The sequence below is a fragment of the Juglans microcarpa x Juglans regia genome, chromosome 4D (assembly GCF_004785595.1).
Source record: "Juglans microcarpa x Juglans regia isolate MS1-56 chromosome 4D, Jm3101_v1.0, whole genome shotgun sequence".
NCBI lineage: Eukaryota > Viridiplantae > Streptophyta > Magnoliopsida > Fagales > Juglandaceae > Juglans > Juglans microcarpa x Juglans regia.
In genome coordinates this window covers 27560953-27583562 of record NC_054600.1, presented here as the reverse complement: position 1 = coordinate 27583562, position 22610 = coordinate 27560953, and the positions used below count along the sequence as shown (strand labels likewise).

Below are 22610 nucleotides of genomic sequence, written 5' to 3'. Positions count from 1 at the left end.
TAAAGATAAAAATAATTTTTATAAGGTAGGTGATCTTCTTCTCTCAAAATTATTTTTTTTAATAAAAAAATCACGTGAATATTAATACGCAGTATACGTCAAACCGCTTGTAATAACAAGGCTAGCTTGCTCAAAAAATACTACACAATTATATCTAACAGCCATTACCCAGGGACACGTGGCAGTGTACACAGAAGCCGCTTTGCGTACCAACTGGGAGTGGGTGACATGAAAATGAAAAGCACAATTTAATTTATTTTTCAAGGAAAAAGCACAGCTGATAAAGCAGATAAGACGTCGCTTTTTGAAAAAAAAAATATATATATATGGCTCTTAATTAATTATGTGTGTAAGCTAGCTTAGCATGTGCCGCCAGGGAATAATTTATACTTTATAATCTCGTGGTAACAATATCCATGTCGGACTTCATCCAAACTGATAATTACCATAATGCCTAGAGGATGACAAAGGATAAAGCGATTCTGAAACAAATCAAATTAACACTACTACAATTAAAACCAGATAAGAGCACACGTATCCCTGCCTCCGGCATTATAAACTAACAAACAGCCTTGTATAATTTGATGTTTCCTAACCTATTTGTCCATTTCCCTTATTCTATAGATCACTGTCAAGTACGTACGTCAAATACCGAATGACGAATATATATAGTATAATATTTTTTGAGATTTGATCCATCAAAACCATAACCTTTAGAAATAATTGATAAGTGAATAGATTAATGATAGGGTTATTATTTTACTATTATCTATTTATTATGTAATTTGTATTTGATTTTTTTTTTCTATTTTACTTAATAATTAAGGAAGTAAGTATTAATAAAGTTATATATTTTTTTAATTTTTTCTTAGTGATTAGGGATGTTAAAAAATTATTTTAAAGAAAATGATAAAAAAAATAAAAATTTGAAATATAAATCAAGTGAAAATATGCCATATATAAATCCTTTTATTTTTTTGTCCCCAAAAAAACTCATTTGGAGTTTTTGATAAAAATTGCAAGATGAAAAGTAATGACAACAAAAATATTCATCACCATTTTAATTAATCTGAGTTCTCTAATATGTTATCACATGCTTGACACGTTGAATCGACAATGATGAAAATACTATCTTTAAAATATGATAAATTACAAAATTGAATAAAAATATGAACAGATTGGGAGGGGGGGGGTTTGTTTGTCAGTGGAATATTGGCTACGAGAAAAACTTTTAACTCTCATGATATAGAAATTATTTCATCTTATTTTATCTCATTTTATCTTATCATTATAAATTTTTATATAAAATATAATAAATAATTTATTTTTTTTAAATTTTAAAATAATAATATTATAACAATAATTTTTTTTAATTTTTAATTTTTATCTAAACTTGAAAATGGCGACTGCCCGTACGAGAAGTAGACGACGGGGCCGTGAGACCCGTAGCACAGTCCAGTACAACTAAGCGGCTCCGAACCTGGACGGCCTTTTCCCAAAAGAAAAAGTAGCACTTTAATAAAACTTATATTATATTATTATGATCCAACGTGAGGTGGTCTTTCATAGCTGTGTCCCTACCATTAAGAAGCAAGAACCTCTTTCTTGTATTTAATATTTTATGGATAATAATAAAAAAATAAAAAAATAAATTAATAAATAATAATGAAATATTTTAAAAATATATAAAATATTCTCATTATCTAAATTAGAACTTAATACCTTCCGAGACTCAAAGACGGTGCCATGTCAGCATTTGGCTGTGAAGTGGGATAACTGTTTTCTTAGAGTACTGTGCTGCCACGTAATTGAAGAAAATTAAACCAGAAAAAATGAACCGGGTTGGTTGCATCCTGTAGTTTCGGAATTATCCTTCTTCCCATAAATCCTGCAAATATTGCCCCAAATCTGCCTACAAATTGTTGTCTGAATAGAAACAAGGAACATGAAAATTAATTGTAAGAAGAAAACAAACAAAAGAAATTAATGAACGTAACATGATTCGATTATAGGATTTTTATAGGTTTATGTCGCTCAAATGTGGTTTTTTAATTTTGTATGGTGGTGTATGAACAATGAAAATAAATGCTATGATCCTTAAATCATAACAAGTGGGGTACCATCTTTAGTAATTGGACACTTTGAGGGGATGCATCAGACCGAAGCCATAACATGCACGTGGACCCACGGATCCGCATTGGCTCATTTAGAGATCCTAATTTCCCTAGTCATCTAGCTAATGGGTTTAGACCTTCAAAAATCATCAAGAAGGTGGGGGGAAATAATGAAACTGATTGATCTTAATTGAAACTTTTCAAGTCCCACATCGAAGGATTATCATTGTGTTGATTTTAATTTCTTTTTTTTTAAAAAGGCTAAAATTTGATTGGGTAAGATGCTAATAATATAATATGGGTGTCAGGGTGTGAAAGGAGCTATTAGGAGGGCACAGTTTGGCCGTTTGTTTGTTGGAGTATAAAGAAATGGGGGAGGGTGGAGCCTCCCTGCACATGGAAATGGTCAGATTTGGAGAATATAATATATATATATATATATATATATATATATATATATATATATTGCGCCTTCGTGAGGTACTTATTAATGTTAAAAAAATCTATTATTAATGTGGTGTATAGAACACAAATAATAAGTAGTTACATGACAATTTAAATTACTAAATAAATTTTAAAATTTAAATTTATAAATCAAATTTTATCGTTCAAGTAAAGTGAATAATGTAATCTACGGAAATAGAAATAACTTTGTAATGCTTAATGTTTTTGAGAATTTTAGCTGGGTTCAACTACAGTCTACACTAGTATAGATGCAAAGAGAGTTTAGAAAACCATTATATCTTCCAAGTATGCACGTGGTGGGTTTGGGGGTTTCATTTTTCTTTTGACTAGGATGCGCCAAAAGCAACCCACAAGGACAGCTCAAACGCTATTTTACACGACACTTTTTTGTCTCTTGGCAGCGGCGGTATTCTGGATAATCAACGAACAAACGTATATGAGATTTCCATTTCGAGATTTGGGATCTACAAAGTTCAAACTTACAGTTTACAGCACAAGAAATCGAGATGAGACGGCGGTTTAACAAGTTAAAACGACTAACGAGTATCGCTATTCCACCTAACCTCTGCACACCCACGGCTCCATCCTCCATCCAACACTTCATGGGATGTTTTGTTTGGCCGAGCTAATTGTTTGATAAATCAGAGTGATACAGCCAAAAGGATTACATATTCAAATAAATTGATGTGAATTTATTTTAATTTTTAATTTCTTTTAAAGAGCTTATCAAAATTTTATGAACAATGTCACATCTTAAAGTAAGATAAATGCGTAATATATTGTATATTCTTTATTAATTAAAGATTTATTAATTTTTCAAACCTATTATAATTAAATTGAGTAATCAAAACTTCATTATGTCGGTTTTAGTCTGATACCCAAGTCATCAAAATATCATGTGGTCTATAGTTGTTTTGTTTTTATCTGGTCTTGGTCTAAAATTGAGATAATGTATTCAGTTGTTGATTGCTTGACGATGTTGATGAGTCTAATATTCCATCAAATAATGTTTAAGCTTTGGGTCCAGTTTCGGATTTATATGACGTTCAGAGTCTGTTACGAGAGATGAGACTCACATCCAATGCAGATCGAGTTTTTCAATAGACAACCTCAAATAACTACCACTAAACTTTAATAATGTCTATTTTTCACTACGGGATAGATAATGGTATTTATGGATCATAATTTGTTTTATTATAAGCGGTAATATTAGATATTATAAATGGTCCCCAAGGAATCCCTGCAAGCTTCAACCTCTTGCAATTCATGACCTAATTTCCTTTAAACAAGTCCACTGCTTTAGTAATTAATATTTGTGTCTGCTAACGCCTTTTTCCCCCAATTCATCCTAAAATATCTAGAATTACATTTTTCACGTATCCTCGTATTTTATCTTTCATACAAAATGGATTTTTTTTGGTCTTTTCGGCCATGAATGAACTATTTCAGGTACTTACTAGTTGAGGAACGATTAAATTAACGCTTCTTTTGCAAGTCAATAATTAAAAAAGACAGCCCATAAGTACAACGGATCAAACTTGGTTTTATTTGGAAATTCAACTGGCATATCACATATATCTCTTCAATTGTAAAAAATATTTAAAATAATAAAAAAATTATGATAGGTCTTGGTCCGTTTGCCTAAAATTATATAAAAAAGTATGCATTAAAAAATCATATAAAACTATATTGTAAATACGCGCCACAACTTAAATAATTGCATTGATTATACGTTTTTCAGAGCAGGGTTCGTCCAAAATACAGGATTGTATTATCCAACATAAATCTAGTCATCCAACAGCTGCAAAATCGTAGACAGAACCTCGTAATTATCGCCAAAAGTAATGGCAATTTCGGGTCATCGTCTCTATATAGTCCTCCTCCCTCCCAACAATCCAATTCCCCCAGCATCCTCTCATCCCTCTTAACTTTTCAAAAAGAAAAAACTAGTATCAAAACCCCAAGTACCAGGGAGGGAGCTTCTTTTCCGTCACTTTCCCAAGAAAATGTCAGCCGGACTCGGAAAATGCAGCAAGATCCGCCACATTGTGAGGCTCCGCCAAATGCTGCGAAGGTGGCGCAGCAAGGCCCGCATGTCAGCCAATCGCATTCCGTCCGACGTACCCTCCGGACACGTGGCGGTCTGCGTGGGCACCAGTTGCAGGAGATTCGTGGTGCGCGCTACGTACCTGAACCACCCCGTCTTCAAGAAGCTCCTGGTGCAAGCCGAAGAAGAGTACGGGTTCAATAACCAGGGTCCGCTGGCGATCCCGTGCGAGGAGTCACTCTTCGAGGAGGTGCTCCGGTACATCTCCCGTCCGGAATCCAGTAATTCGGCCCGGTTCTTGAACCTGGAGGACTTCCAGAGCTATTGCCATGTCGGCATCAGGAGCAAACTTGATTTCTGGGCCGAATCGCGACCGTTGCTTCATGGACTTACCGAGAAAAGCATCTGGTGAGAAAAACACCACTGCCAGCTGATTCAGTTCGTGATTTACATAAAAAAATAAAAATAAAACAAGCGCTTTTGGTTCTGACCCGGGTCTGACTCAGTCCGAGTTGGCTAGCCTCGAGGGAAACCCTCCACAAACAAATTAAATATAACAGCCTACACGTAAAGGGAGTCGTCGCCGAGTACACTGTCCATTTGAATCGGCCGAGTTAACCAAGGAGGTTTTACCCTTTGTTTTCAAATTTTTCAATTTTATGGGTTGAACTGTGATATTGTTGGGTACTGGGTTTGTTAGCCATGTACCATACAATGCTCCGGAGAATGATGGTGGAGATGGCAAACGGGTGGGCGAGTTATCCACCGAGTCGTCCCTGGTTCGAATCGGAGTGAAGATCAGAAACTAGAAGAAGACCGGAGGCACTTCGATTTTGATCTAATCCAAGGCAAATGGAAGTGATGATTAGCGACATGGGTCTCTTAATGTAAATTCTACGATTTATTGATTAATTAATGGAGAATTGTAGAGAAATTCATTCCATTATCTCCATAATGCTTTCTTGCCAGCTAATCTTAATCATTTTATTAGTACCTTTATTTATTTTATTTTTTTGTGAATATTATTTTTTATTGATTCAATTGTTTATACTTCAATCATGTTGGCCGTTGTGGAAGTTATAATGAAATGGTACCAAAATCCACGTGAAATCAAAACAAGTTTCCCATTTGCTCTGTTTCACCTGATTCAATTTTGTCTTCAACCATTATATTTTCTCGACAATGTGTCATGAAACCTTAAAATTATAGTATGTACTCTAAGAAATAATGGGCAACTACAGTGGACATCCTTTACCTTCTATTGAGAGTTAAGCCACTTCACGAGACTTGATGGCTGGTCCTTAATGACCAATCGGGGGTTACACTAGAGGGATTATTTACATAGTCCCTCCCTCTTTTTTGGATGAGACACTTAGATCAACAAGCTATATCTCTCAAATGGTTCTCTCTAGTCATGGCATCTAGGCTGTGGAACATGAGTATTGTTTTAGTATTACCACATAATATACTCTAATATCGATATGAAGATCGTGGGCAAACAATGACGCTGGAGAATTTGTGGAACAACCGTACTAGATCTATGATTTACCAATGAGGTAATATCTTTTTCATTATATACTTTTGATCTAGTATTTCTAACATGAAAAAAAAAAAAAAAAAATTGAAACCAATGCCAGTGAATGATGTTGTCGAGGTAAAATCTCACTGTACTAATTATGGAACGTGGGATTTATTTATGGGTAGAACCGTGGTAATAGATTTCTTGGTCGAATAAGAGGGAAAATAGATCCAGAAACATCATTATTTTTCTTTTACCTGTCGGATCCTTCAGAACGATCATGGTAAATCAGGTAGCAGCAACTTTGTGATGGGCCATATATAGAGGACGAAGTCAAGCTGATTAGCCCGCCATTATTGTACCCAAATTATGAACTTTTGACTTGATTGTGAACCTCGCACTTCTTTATTTTCGTGTCTGATTTTTAGACCCAAAATCAGGTTCCAAGAGAGCTATAATATAAAGTATAAACCCCATTATCAAAGTCCGGCTTAGGCTGTTACTGAAATTTAAGAAGGGCTTGCACAACTACGGATCAAAATCGAGACCCAATATTTATTAATTTCAATACTGGGTCATTGCACCAAAGCATATTGATGATCAAGTAAAGATGGATCATTTTTCATTTCAATTAAGAAACATAAATCCTTTGTTCGCGCCACAGTGGGGCAGCAGAAGCGGTTGTTCAATTGAGCATCATTGCATAAATCCTACGTTCACGTTGAATGACATTGATATTGTGCCTATCCACCGCATACAAAAGACAAATCTTTGTTGAAAATGACAGGAAACCTCAGCATAATAAATCACCCATGTGAACTGTTGACTTTTAATGTCCTAGCGTTAGAAAATGGCTGTCGAAATCAATGCTATGTAGCAGGCATTTGAGTCCAAGTGTCAAACACTTGGAATGGGAGGAGGTTGGAGAATCAAGCTGAGAGTAGTAGAAACAGTGGTAGTGGGAAATTATCGCTTTCTTTTGAAACATGTCCGGTTTGGGGAACATCAAAGTTGAGTTTGTTTTAGCAGAAGAAGGAAGATTTTATTCATTGGTGTTGGGTCCAATCAGAATTTGGACCAGATGAAGATTAGATTAGGCAGGATTGGCTTCCATAGCTGTTGTACAGAGTTTGGAGTCTTTGGACGGTTTGGTAATGGGTGCACGATAGATGAGTGATGGCTACGGGAAACGCGCGCACTTGCAAGGACATGTTCTCAGGTTGTCCGCTCACACGCTTGAGCAGTCGACACGAATGTTTCGATCAACCCCTGTTATGAATCCCATTAAAGTGGGCTGAGCTTGATGCCCAACTTAGTTGTTATCTGTTATTTTAATTAGTTGCTGTTGTTAGTGGTCCATGGGCCTAGTTAATGTGGGTAGGTAGTGGCCCATGACATTAGTTTGAAGGTTGTCGTTTTAAGGGAATTGTTTCCCAGTATATGTAGGGGGAGGTAGTTTTGTTGAGGTATTCTGGAATATTGTTGAACTTTCTGTTATTTGCGTCTATGGAGGAAGCGGGTGGCCTCGAACTCACCTCAGCATAGCCATTATCATCATCTTCTTGCTCTTGACTCATCCTTTATTTTCTTACTGTTCTTTCCTCTGGGTTCATTATGTTTATTTCAAATTCACTCTGTCAAATTCACAAACACCTTACCTGAATTTCCCATTTACATCACAAAATATCCGCTTCATTCATACACGCCTTCCTCAGTACAGTCCATACAAGCAGGTACATCACACCCTACTTAAACCTGTTTCTGCAAATTAGAGTACAAAATAAATCAATTTTCAAGCTTGTTTATTAATATAAGAAATGCGCGAGGTAAAACTTGAAGTACATCAATTATTTCAATAAAGATTTATATTTTGAATTTTTTAACAGGACAATAAATTTATAATTAGAGAAATGTTACGTCGACAAAAAAAATCTCACAAAAGTAAATTCACAAATGGATATGGCTTCATATGATATATTAGATTTACTTTACAATAAAAGTAGTTTTTCAATATAACATAGCAAATCAAATTACATTAATTTATGAATTTATTTTTATATAATCTATTTGTGGCTAAAACATTTTTTTTATAATAAATAATATATTTATACACCGAAGTTGTCAGATTTTATTTTAGATTTACGAGCTTAGAGCACTAGTAGTGGACTCAACAAAATTAAATTTTAACAGAAGAATAGCTAAAGCGCAACAATGGGCTGAACAAATGAATAGTAATTTTAACTTCAGATTATGTCACTAGGCAAATTCGTTGAGCCAAAGTGACTGGCCAAATATTATTTTTAGACTAAAATATTATGTTCCCGCTGGTTCTCTCCAGCGCAAGTAGAGATGCATTATTTTCTGCTGCTTACTTCTCCCACCAGGCCACTGTGATGACTTTTTGAATATAAACTTTCAAGATAATTTCTACATATATATATATATTAAAATCTTAACTACGATTCCCAGTTTTGCAACACTTACTAGCTCAACGAATACAATAGAATATATACACCAGAGGTAAAATTCCTATTAGTTTTCCAAGTAACAAAAATTTATAAGTAAAATAAATAAAGAATATCCACTATAATTAAAATAAAAAAAATTACAAGAATAAATTACAATTAGAGTTAAAATAAATAAACAGTTCAAAATCAATATTTTAATAGAATAATAAAAGATTTGTTAATCTTTTTATTTGATATTGTTAAAAAGTAACTTGTTAAATTTATAAAAATAAAATTTGTAGTCAAAATTTAACCAAAGTTTGTTGAGTCCTCTATTAATGATCTTAAACTTAATAGGTCATGACGTTACGACCTCGATTGATATTTCAGGTCGAGAGGCCCAACCCAAAGAAAAGCAAAAGGCAACAAATGATGCCAGATATACTCGTGGATATGGACAGGTAATGTTAGGTATGTGGTCCGTTTGGGCCTCGAGTGAGTTCACGTTAGATAATTCCTGCTTTGCCCAAAACGGAGCGCAATATTAATCACAAGGCCAATTATCACAGATTCACAGGCCCTATTTTAGTTGCAAAAGTTGCTGTTTTTGATGGAACAGTAAAACTGAAACCAAACAATAATGCTGACAACCAAGCAGGAAATCTGACAATGACGTTCCAGCTTTTGGCTAAGTGGCTGGCTCAAGTACATATGTTTCTAGGATACTAGGGCTGCCGAAATGCTAATCTTTCGAGACCGGTAAATAATAGAAGAGGCTAAAAAGAATGACTATCCCTAGGTAAAAAAGCTATGCATGCACGTGAAGCGTTTTCGATGGAAAACATGTGAACCAAAAACGTTGCAGCCGTTGTGTCCAAGATTGCAGGTCAGGACAGGAGGTACGTGCCGCCCACAAAGAAGAAGCAAACCCCCATGACGAGGCTAGAACTAGAAGGTTACAATTAAAGCATGTTTGCCTAGGAACATTGTGAAGTATGTTGGGTTTGGAATTGGATTCTGGGCATCCCCAGAAAGTCTAGGAAAACAGGCTTTGGACCACTTTGTGCCGTGCACTTGTTATTTATTACTGGCTAGCTTGGCATCTTTTATGTTCTACGATATATTTCCTCTGAACCAACCCTAGCTAACACTCTGGCTTCTGACATAGACTATAATAAAAGTTTCATTTTCCATCAATTATTAGTTTTTTTAAAATAATAATAAACTCAATCATTGACGAGTCATGATATATCAGCGAGACATAAGAAGTAAGATGATCAGACGTAGTCATGATCTTAGGATTCCTGCCTCCTGTCTCTATAGTCATACCGATCGAGTCACGAGCCATTGAGCCTGGGCCTGGGGGGGGGGGACCTTTCTTTGTATCCTACTTATGGTATGTATTCAGTACGTTATCAAGCAAAACTACTGAACAGTTGAAAAAAATACCAAAAACTCACTACCATTCTGGACGTTCAACGACCAGAATCAGATGATCTGCAACTTCCCCTCCATGTATGACGTGATGCTTGTCCCTCATTTCGACCAAAACAAGAAAGACGTTCACTTCATTTTCAGTCCATGATCAACTGCCAAATCTCCACCAAAAGCATGAAGATAGTGTAATAATTTTTTCGTTTCTTTTTAATTTACTCTATCTATATTATATCTTTTTTTCTCTGTTTGTCGTTACCTTTGTCTTGTCCGGACTCTGAAAAACCAGGATTATAGTTTCAATCATTACACAAGGAAAAAGAGGTAAAGAAGTAAGATTAGTTTCAACAACGAATTACCAAAAGAAATTGCTCCAATTAGGCACTGATTTGTCATCATTAGTAAGATCTATATATAAATTAATAACAACCATAAAAATTTACTTGAACGCTGTCAGCTGAGAAAATAATGATCGATGTTATCGAGTGATTTTGACAGTGATCAAGTGATGCTCGACCTGTTGTTTTCTTTTGTTGTCGTTTTGTGTGCATGCAATCCCGTGTGAAGTTAGATTCTTGCAATTTTTATGGACCTTAGTGGAGGGAAAAAGAATAGACGAAGTTTAGGAAAACCTTGCAGAATGAGATATGAGAGAATCATTTCACTATTCAACTTTAATAACGGGAATAAAGCTTACAGAATGATGCAGTAGTAAAAAGATTTTACAAAATTAGTAAGATTTCATATGATATGTTACATATTTTTACAATAAAAATAATTTTACAAGTTAACGTACCAAATCAAATCAAGTCAGTTTGTGAATTTGTTTTTGTAAAATTTATTTGTGAATGAAATATTTCTCTAAATTCTAGAACATTACCACATTTCACTTGATACATTAGAAATTTTAAACTTCATGACTGATAAAATATTATGTACTACAACTACAAAAAGTATTTTGTAAAAGTAAATTAACAAATTGATATAATTTCACGTGATACATTAGATCATATATTTAAATCGTAGTAAAAGTATCTTTACAATCTAATGTAACGTATCAAATTACATCAATTTATGAATTTATTTTTATAAAATCTTTTTATAGTTAAGGCAATTCTTTTAAAAAACATCATTAGAACTATTAATTAATTAAAGTTATAAACATAATGAGATATATTGTAGAATGATTCCAATTTTTGAAAGTACTGCCGAAGGTATATATAAGAGATCAAACACCTATTAATCCTTTTGTTGAACCGTGCCGTCAAGGTTTTTTCAGATTTGAATAGATATGTTCGCGGAAACACATCCATTTTAGGTGTTTCTATATCTTGATGCACATACTCAATGAACTTAAGAGAAGGAAGTTGAGATCACCTACGTACCTCACTAAAGTTGTATTATTCACTACATTACACCGCAGTCATACTTCTGTGCCATAATTCTCTGAGCGCGTACTGCCGTTGTACGTACGTTTGTGTGAAGTAGCAGCAGCTCTAAATCAGAAAGGTAAAAAATCCGAAAGAAAGAGAAAACTTTGGCGACATGTAATGGGAGTAAAATGCACGTATCAAAAATCAAAGTATAAACCACTCTCCAACTTCAACGACATGAATGGGCCATATAATATATATACATACATATGTGTGTGTGTCTCACGCGCGCGTGCATGTGTGTTTCTTAGCCCCAGCAATATAAAGCCATGCCGGTGAGGAGAAGCCATGACCCAGAATATTGCAGCTTGCATCAAAGTTTTTGGTGTGTCAAATCAGTGATCACTTTGATCCTTTCTTATGTTGACGGAATATGATTATACCCACCCTTCGTTAAAGCCAATTGTTTTTATCTCCTTTTTGGGTCCTCCTCTTCCGGTCCCCTCCTCTCTCTCTCTCTCTCTCTCTCTCTCTCCCCCCTTGGCAGATCACCGTTTTGATTGGTAATCCATGACATTTATAATCCGAGCAATATTTCTTGACATTGTATCCATACTTTATAATCATAGCCATTTCCACGGGTTTGCACCCTACTGCCCTAGGCTCACATTCCCTTGACTTATCTTCTTTCTCACTCTTTTTTCATTCAACGTTAGGAAATAATTACTCTTTCATATTCTCATATTGTAATTTCAATGTACCATTATTATTAATCATGAGAATTATGCTATATACTATATACTTGGACAGATTTTTTCATTCAAACCGACTGGAGAATATTTTCCTCAATTCATCTGTAGAAATTATAGGTGACGCTAGAGAATATTTTCTTCAGTAAATTATTATAAGTGTCGCTAGAGAATATGACCTTTTTGTACATAGTTTTTTAAAAATCTAAGTTAAAAAATTGTGCTGAAAAAAATATAAATTCTCATGTGCTAAAATGACACATAAAAGAATTTTAAAGAGTAATGTTATATACCATACTTTCATCTCGTAATATAAAATATCATACTTGTTAACAACCTTGGATAAACATTTTTTAAAAAGAAAAATTTCAAAAGTTGATGAAAAATGTCACTTCATTGTAGTAGAATGAGAATGTATAGAGTAGTATGTAGAATGGAGGAAAGCTACATCCTACTATATATATACTATATCCTGATCTCAACACACTATATGATGAATATGATCAATTCTTATTTTTTAAAATAACACATTCAAGTCTCATTGTACTATGTTGATGTGGATTATCAACAATTAGTTCAAGTTTTATTTTCTAAAATAAATTGATGAATAATGTCGTATAAAGAGTATAAGAGTATAATGAGAAATGTGAAATATTATTTATTAAAATGAGAAACACATTAAAAAAAACTAAAAATCAATAGAAGCATCAAATCTCACGAGTAATAATTTCTACAAGTCTCTAATATACAAGTCTCATGCATTCCCTTTATAAAATAGTAGATCTCACTACGAAAAAGTATAAAGAAATATTTTTTTTAAGCAGAATCCACTTTTGTTTATGAAGTATTGTACAAAACTTGCACAACCAAATTAAACTTGTACCAGTACTGCTCTAAATCTTATAAACCCTACCTGTAACAAATAGACTTTTAGAGAAAAGGGTGCCATTAAGTTACCAGAATATTGATTGTCTGGGATCGAATAATGCTAGATTTTGGTGCAACTTTTGGAAAAAAACTATTTACTTGTACTTTATTTTCTTCATGAGCTCAAGACAAGATAAACGAGAAGATGATCATAATGAGCAAAAGAGAGAGGCGAAAAGGGAAAAGAAAATAGCACATGACTTGAAGAAGTACCAAAGGCAAATAGAATCCGAGGTGGGAAAAAGAAACTTGGTTACTCTGGAATTGCAAAGTATCTGGGTGGGGGAGGTGGACTAAAGCTGTCTTGTGTGTGGGGGATGGGTCCCCAAATGGTATAATTTTGGCTCTAGAGGATTACTACCGCTCCCACCCATAAATAAAATTCTTTCGTACCCACAAAGCAAAGCAAAGGTTGAAATTCCCACAAAAAGATGGAACCTATACGCAAAAAATTAATGAGGCTGCATGTTAGCAATCATTCTCATGATCTTATCCCATGTCACCACCACTACCTCCCTCTCCTTTTTACATATAAATTTTAAGAATATTTAACTATTCATCTCCACTAGAATCGCGTTGCCTAGCTCGTTGGTTAATTAAGTTGGAGACCTAAACGATCTGATGGATAAAAGTACATGTTTTTTTATTTTATTTTATTATAATGGGATATTAATTAGGATAGTGGCTCAATAGTCTTTAGATTATTATCAAGTGGCTTGGCATATATTAAGTTTGGGTTTGAGTTGAGATCGATATGGAATCGCCTGGTATTTTCAGCCTAATAATTCATTAAATTTTTTAATAAGATTGGAGTTATATAACTCAAACATGACTTAGTCCTCGTTTTGATAGTAAGATAATTTCAATTCATCTCATCTAATCATTACAATTTTTTTAAATTTTTAAACAAAATACAATAAACAATTCATTTTTTTAAAATTTTAAAATAAAAATTATATTAAAATAATATTTTATTTAATTTTCTTTTCATCTCAATTCCAAACTCACTATTCAAAACTAATAGGATACTACTACATATTTTTCATCCAACCGATTGATCAGTTGTATAAGGAGCCAAGCAAACTCAAGTTGTATAAAGTCACAATAAGAAAATTCGGGTGAAACCTCAATTTTGTTTTTATTTTGTTTTTTTGGTATATGTATATATATCTAAATAATATTTTTATTTTTTAAACAAATTCATTTCAAATTCTTTCTTGTTTAAAAAAGCGTATAATAGTATTGAAATGGTTACAGGCCTTTTCACGTGATCACATGCATGTGTACAATTGCGTACATGCATGTGATATGGCTACGTCGACATAGAACTAAGGTGTTCCACATGTATATCACCATGTTTCGCACTGTAACACGTCTTTACACGTTTAATTATTAAAATATTTTATACATAAATTTACGCGTCCCCTTGAAAACATTAATCCAAACCTTGTGCTTTTAATTAAATTCGAGTTGGGAGGAGCCAATATTGCCAACTTTTTTAGTGGATGAGTTAATTTATTAAAGTAATAATATTATTTTACGCAGTAAGTAAGATTTGTACTAATTTGTAACTTATCATGGATTTATTATTATTATTATTATTATTATTAAAGGTGTTTTATGAAATGGGCTCACCTCAGCCTTGAATTAAGTTCAGATCGCGATTCATGGGATCGAGTATAACCATATACAATTTTATATATTTATATAGAGAGAATTGCTACAACCATTAAAAAAAATTAAATTCATAAACTAATTAAATGACTTCATTTAATACTTTAGATTAATTTATAATAAAGATGTTTTACAATTTAACGCAACATATCAAGCTATATCATTTCGTAAATTTGTTTTCATGAAATCTTTTTCTGGCTAAAACATTTTGTGTGGTGTTTAATAGTATGATGATTTTTTTAAGTTTTTTTTTATATAATCATGTAATCTCACCAACATAAAATATACCCAATTATATATAACACATGTTGCACGAAATATCTAAAGATCAGATTGTAACAGCTAGGTCATGAAATGTAATCAAATTGCATTAGGCTCGTTCTCCCTCCACCCACTCAAAGAAACAGGTGCAGTACTGGATAAATTAAGTTGGATAATCCATGCAATCCAAACAATTAAATAAGCCGAACAATAAAACAAAAGTAATCTACAGGTCATGCTAATAGTTTTTAAAGTCTAAATTAAGTCGCCATTGCATACCAATCAGATCATATATTTGGGGATGCATGCAATAATATTATATAATGATTAATTATATATACATCGATCTAGCATAGCTTAGCTGGCTAGCTGGCAAAGTACTGGAATTAATTCCTTTTGCAAATAGGATCGATGTCACTGAGGAAGCTTCCAATGGCTTAATTCCTTCTATATATCCTTTTCTCCTTTACAATTCAGATATCGAATCAATTAACAGTACTGTATATACACTTATATAAAAAACTATAGCCCTTTTGGAATGGCAACGGTGACATCTAAACCACTGATTTCACTAATCTAATGATATTAGAAAACACAGCAAACGCCACGTAAACCTCCATCACATGAGAAAACTCAGCCCCACCACCTCAAAAAAGAAACCCATGTAACAGTTACGTAAACTTTCTTTCTTTGTAATTATTAATGATCTTTAATTAATTCATGAACTGTCACAGTCTGATCTACACACACACATATATATATATCTTCAAAGTCGTATTTATAATTATTAATCTTATATAGTTTCTATTGAACAATAATATCTGGAAAGAACAACGATCGACCTGGCCGTACGTGAAAGTCTGCACTTTAAAACAAAAATTTAGCCAAGTTTTTTAATTAATCTGAAAGTTAAAACAGCATTAATAATATATAAATTGATCGTAACAAGAAAATGATGAAATATTATTTGGTCAAACAAATATCGTCGACTGGTGATAATTATTCATGATAATGCTTGAAGCTGGTCATTCAAATTCAGTGGTTAGCTTGTTTTTTCAGAACAAGCACCTACATATATAGGGCCATTTAATCTTCATCTAGCTTTGCAGTATTTTTCAGTGGAAATCTTTATGTGGAGTATCAACAAGTTCACGTCACGCCTGATATGATATAATAGCCATCAGTCCTGACAAAGTTAATTTAATTTTTATTTGTTAACACTTTTTATTCGAAGTTCTAGAGATTTTGCCCAAAAAAAAAAAAAAAAAAAGGAATTCTAACGGTAGCAATGAATTATAAATGACAATTCAATGTTAACTAATTTGTTGTGAGGTAGTTTTTTTTTTTTTTTTTTAAAAGAAACGATGTTATGTATCACTACAAATGATGTATCACATTTTAGTACTTTATATTTTAATGGCCAATATATAAAATCATTAAAAATATATTGCAATGATAAAACTCAAGATAAAGAGTATTATTCATGTTCTTTTTTGAAATAGAGACTAATTAAAGTTTATACATGATTATATGCAATTGACATACCATTTTAAGAAAATAAGCAACATTAATTATAAAAGTTCGCTTAAAGAGTACTTATCGAATTGATCTGTGCATGTTGCTTAAGAGCCAGTTTAGACACCAATTAAGCATGATTTTTGTTAGAGTTGAAGTGGTAACTAGCACTTAATAAGGTCTAGCTTGTTTGTTTTCACACTCATTCTCATCTCATCTCATTTAATCATTAAATTTTTTTTCAAATTTTTAAACAAAACAAAATAAAAATACAACTTTTTTAAATTTCAAAATAAAAATAATATTAAAAGTGTCAAAGTATATGCAGAAAGTCATTTTTCATGTGCTAGATGAGGGAATTAGATAGACACTTTGGCTAAGTTCTTCCCCACAAGAAATCCTTGCGTTGGACGCATTACAAGGTGAATGTAATGATTTAACATACTTTTAAAGAGAGGTATCATAATTGCAAAGGATTGATTTGTGCATCCTCGCTTTAAAGAAAGGACGTGTTGTTGGTCTGATATTCACTAAAATAAAGTAAAATCCCCTTAATTTCTTGGAATTACCGTTCTTTACATTTTATTATTGGTTTTAGCTAGGCTGTGTTAGTTATGCACATTCTTTTTAAAAAATAAATAAATAAATTTAGGTCTAACATAAAAAAAAAAATATTTTTAAATGATGGATTTTATTTTTTTTAAAATAGGTATACGAAATTTATATATTCTAAAATTATATCTAGTATTACTCTTATCTTTATCTCTCCACATGCATTCTAATGAAATACAATGATATGGTTTTTAAAATTTTTCTTAAGAACGACACTTTATAAAAATAGTAAAACTTTGAATTTTTTAATAAAAAATAAGAGTATATGAAAAACCCTTGTGGTTATTTAAAATATCATAATACACTTGTTGATACTACATGTTTTATTTAACTTTATCTAAATTATTTAAGATATATCACATAATAAATTATGATTACAAATAATGAAAGGGTAGCGCTACAAGAGCATATAATCAACTAAGAATTCAAAAAGATAAGTGCAAATGTACTTTTATATTTTTGTCTCTCTTTTTTTATATTTTTTTAAATATTTTTAAAAAATAAAAAAATAATTCATTAATATTCAATTCTTTAATAATTAAATAAAAAAACTTAAAACTTAAAAATAAAAAAAATCAATCAATCACTTTTATCCATATTTTTTTAGGTTTAAATTTTAATTAACATTTTTTATAGTGAAATTCAAACTAAAAAAAAACAATTTTCCAAACTGTCACGGAAAGTTCACTCACTGCCTTGACAGGGTGTCAATGACTTTGAAGCCATTATAAGAGTTGTGATGTTCACATTTGCCAGACGCAAAAATTTATTTTTGCTTTTTATTTTTTATTTTTTTTCACTTCAAGTAATGTCTGATGTTCCAGATCGAGTTTTTTTTTTTTTTTTTTTTTTTTGGTGGGGTTAAAAATAATATGTTTTTTTTAATCATTAAATTTGTCGTCACTTATATCTAAAGGCTCTCTCTTCTCTCTGCCGACGCTGTACATTTCGGTAATCAAGAGTCAAGACCCGAGTATCTGGGTTCTATAAAACGTGGTCGCTTTCTGCCGACACGTGCCAATGAAGCTCTTAGAGGAGTGGGGACAGCTGGTCCCCACTTCATTGAAAAAAGGTTGTTAACACTCATACGTGTGTGTGTAGGGACCACGTGTCTTTTTTCTCGACATCATTGGATGCTGCTTTGTTTTCTCTCCCGCTCTGCTCCACTATGTATTTGGTGGAGGGACTGCGTTCTTTTTTATACGCCTTATCTTCAACGCGCTTCTACACGTGCAGGGCCCCACTCGCTCCGTTTTGGGTACTTTCCCATTCTGTTCGCACTGCACTGATCACCACCGCCAATATAAAGAGGAAAAATACCCACATGTTGTAATCTTATCATTTCTTACCGGATAAGCTGTATTTTATCTTTTCTCCTAAATCACTCCTGCCATAACATTTCTCAAAGGATTATGTTATTGCACCGGCTAGCTCTAATTAATTTTTTAAATATTAAAAATATATAAAAGAGAAATACTATTTTACCCTCTCAATCTTACCGCTCCATTTGACCATTTGTTATTTTTTTTATTTAGTAATTAAAAAAGTAATTTTAAGTGTATAGAGATATTTTAAAAATGTGAGAGACGGTAACCTTTGAGCGGGCTAGCCCGACTCTATATAAAATTACTACCAGTAAGTTTTTAAAACATTTAAAAGAAATAAAATGATACCCTAATAGTTAAACCCAAAGAGTACAAATTGGAATTTTCAATTCCTAAAAAATATTGGAACTATTTATCGGAGCATGAAAATGAATTTTAAAGATGTAATATTTAATTCCATGTTTTACGGTTGTATATACGCGCCACTATTTTGTTGAGTATAATATGGGAGCTTGTCTTCTGACGGCGGTAATCAGTGGACAAGTTCACGTGGACGACCGAGAAATTTCGATTCACTGTAGCTCGTATGCAGATAGAATTGATCAGAAATGTACGGTGAGGGTAAAATGTCAAACTAAATTCATCGACGGAAATTTATTTTCACATTAAATTATATATTTATTAGTTAAAATAATAATAAAATATTATAAATTCAATAATTTTTTTCTTTTTTTTTTTCTATTAATTAAAACCAAACTGCCTACAAATACATTTATCTGCCTACAAAATTACCCACAATTTCTTTAAGTCACAAATCAAATTAGAGTGTAGAAATCTACCCACCAAAATTAGCAATCAAGTACAGTAATTATCTAAATCTCGCCAATAATTTGAGATATGGATGCAGGAAGTGTACAAAAAGAAATCGGCGGTTTATTAAATAAAAATAAATTTTGGTCATTATACAACAGACAACCATATATGACTCACAATACTAACACACTGTAGCTAAAAGTTATATATTTTTCTATTTGGATAATTCAATGTAGGTAATCTTATGCAAAATAAGTCAAATTTTACATTTCATTGACAGTTAAATAATTCAATACTAATGCTCTTATAATGAGTCAAGATAAGATGAGAAAGCAAGCTTCTATGAGAGAAATATTTTATCACGTATTATTTTATTATTATAAGTTTTTTAAATTTTAAAATAAAATATAAGAAATAATTTATTTTTTAAAATTTTCAAATAATAATAATATTAAAAAATAATATTCTAGTAATAGTTTATTCAATTTTCATATTTTATCTCATCTCAACTTGATATCAAAACGACACTTAAATAATAGTGAAATACTCTGTAAGTAATATTAAAATTATTTGAATTAAAATTTAAAATATTAAATTTTTTAATATAATTTTTGTTTTAGAATTTAAGCAAGTTGATTTTTTTTTTTTGTATTTTTTTTAAGTCTGAAAATATTATAATGATTAAGTAGTAATTAGATGAAAAAATTAAAATTTTAATATTAAAATAAAATAAAATAAAATGAAATGAAATTGAAAGTTTTTCGATACAAACCAGACAACAACGTAAAAGCCAGTTAAATTTATGGCACCAATTAATATAAAATAATATTATAATAAAATAATCGGTACAACCTCATAATAAGTAATATTAATAAATAATAGAACTCATTTCTAAATCGAGAGATGGAGCTTCTAATATTTAAGAAAAAACATATGTAAGTCTGTCTGTTTCGTGCAAGTTGAAATGATCTTTAATCTTGAATTGGATTTCAAACTCTTTTTAATTCATTTTAATTTATTATTATAATTTTTTAAAATTTTATATAAAATATAATAAATATTTTAATATTTTAAAATTTTAAAATAATAATAATATTTATTATTTCAATCCAATTTAACTCAATTCAATTCACTTCAATATCTAAACCTAATTTAACGAGGTTGTCGGCGTTTTTTTTTTTTTTTTTTTTTCCAAATTTGTTTTGTTTTTTTGTTTAAGATTGAGCTGTAAATAGATAGATCAGATAAACCCAAAAAGGTTGTCTTTTCAAGGAGCTGGGTACGAACTAGTTAGCTATCTCATTAATCTGCGGTTGTAGCTGTTCCAGCTTTTATTATCCCTCAGAAATATTTTTGACGTTCTGACACAAATTTTATGGTCTTCCCAGTTAACACATTCTCTTCCTTTTTATTTTCTGGTAAAGAAATTCATTAACAAAAGTAGTTATATTTTATTTAAAATTTGACTTTTACAATTTCCTTTTAAACAAAACTCGTCGGAAAAAATTCACTTTTTTATCTATAATTACTCATTGTATCTATTCCTGAAAAAAATCCAATCGCATTAATTTTCATTTTCCAAATAAATAACAGTATTTTTTCAAAATCCTTATAATTAAAAATGAAAAACTATTTAACGTCAGTATAAGAAATTATAAATTATTTTATGCTAAAAACATAAGAATCTTCTTATTTATGACCGTACAGCAGTAGAAATGAGGTGTAACATTTTAATAGGCATGGTACTGAAATAATTGCCCGACTTACTTTATGTGCTACGTTTTACACCGTCGTACTCCATCTCTTTAACATTAGACTAAGAAATTCTATTGAATTGTACTAATTTTAATTTTTTTTTTTCGTATTTGTACCTTAAAAAATAAAATATATAAGCAAAAAGTCAACATCTTTGATTGATGCCCTGTTTGTCATTTTAGGGAACTGGTTTCAGGCAAGAGATGACATCGTTTGGTTTCTTGTGGACATGGAATTGGGGACACAACTATATATATATATATATATATATATATATAAAAGGTGGATCGATAAATTATAAAACGAAGTGTTCCGATTCAGACGTCATGCAAAACTATGAAGTTAAATGGAATTATTTTACATCTCATGCTCAATCGTGGGAATATAATTGATTTTTTCAAAGATTTTTTAAAATGATAAATAATCTCTAGAAGCTTACGTTTGATAACATCATCGATATAGATATAATGAGTTGGTATGAATGTGAAACAAATTGACAATTTTTAAGAGCAATAAGGGAATAGTTAAGTTGTTGCGTACAGTTTTTCGTAATCTAAGAGTAGTTACGAAAGCAAGCTTAGCACTTTATTTTTATTTTTCTTTTTCTTTTTAATGGTGAAAATGATTTTTCACTACCCACTTTCTCAGTGGGTGAAGAATCCCAAAAGCCAGCTTGGCTATCAATGGAAAACCTACTTTATATATATATATATATATATATATATATATATATATCAAATGTACAGAAACTAAGCAAGTCGCTAATTTCATTTTCATTTTTAATCGTCTATTTATTAGTAATTATATCCCCACCTTTATAGAAAGGCTACCAACAATTATTTAGCGAAAGGATTTTTTGTCATTTATAAAATTGTAAAAAATTTGATTCACTAATATTTTTAGAGTATATGTATTAATATTTAGAACGACGATAATTATTTAGTTTATAAGGATTATAAAAAGTTTAAATCAATTAATTATTCAATAATATATAATACAATTATACATTAAGATTCTATTTATATTATTACAAATGGTATCAAAGTCAACTCAAAAGATGCGGGACTCATAGTGTTGGAGACTTATGAGGAGAAGATTATAATATCAAAATTAAGATGATTTATTTTTAGTTATTTAAAAAAATGAAATGTTTCTATAATTTATAATAATTTGATCGATTTAATCACAACTTAATTGGTCTCTTCTAAATTATAGGTAAATAAAATAGTACTTAGATGGAGTCATAAATTTAACATGTATTTATACCATGAATTTTGGAAAGATTACGGTAAATAAAAGAAAAATATAGAGAGGACACTTCCCAAACAACCCATCTTGAAACGTGATTGATGTTACCTGTTCTTTGTCCACAGTGCCGTTTTCTTTTAAATAATAGACCCCCAACCATACTAATAAATTACCTTTGGGGAGGGGTTTAGTTCTATTAACGTTTCCACATCTCTACGACCAGACATTAATTAGTTTATTTACTCGTCGAGCCCACAATCGTTAATTCATCCAAATTGCTAAAAATATTAGACAACTCTTACCCTAATTTTCAAGATATGATTAAAGTGAAT

At 31.5% G+C, this 22610-nt stretch overlaps 1 protein-coding gene across 1 annotated transcript; it reads left to right on the top strand.

Moving 5' to 3' along the window:
* The first annotated feature begins 4486 nt into the window (after positions 1-4486).
* Positions 4487-5569, top strand: LOC121261640 (auxin-induced protein 6B-like). Its single transcript, XM_041164107.1, has one exon. The coding sequence runs from the start codon at positions 4586-4588 to the stop codon at positions 5036-5038; it is 453 nt and encodes a 150-aa protein (XP_041020041.1). The 5' UTR covers positions 4487-4585; the 3' UTR covers positions 5039-5569.
* Positions 5570-22610: the final 17041 nt, after the last annotated feature.

Excerpts from the sequence above, each read along its gene's own strand:
- LOC121261640 (XM_041164107.1), top strand. The coding sequence starts at position 4,586 with ATGTCAGCCGGACTCGGAAAATGCAGCAAGATCCGCCACATTGTGAGG.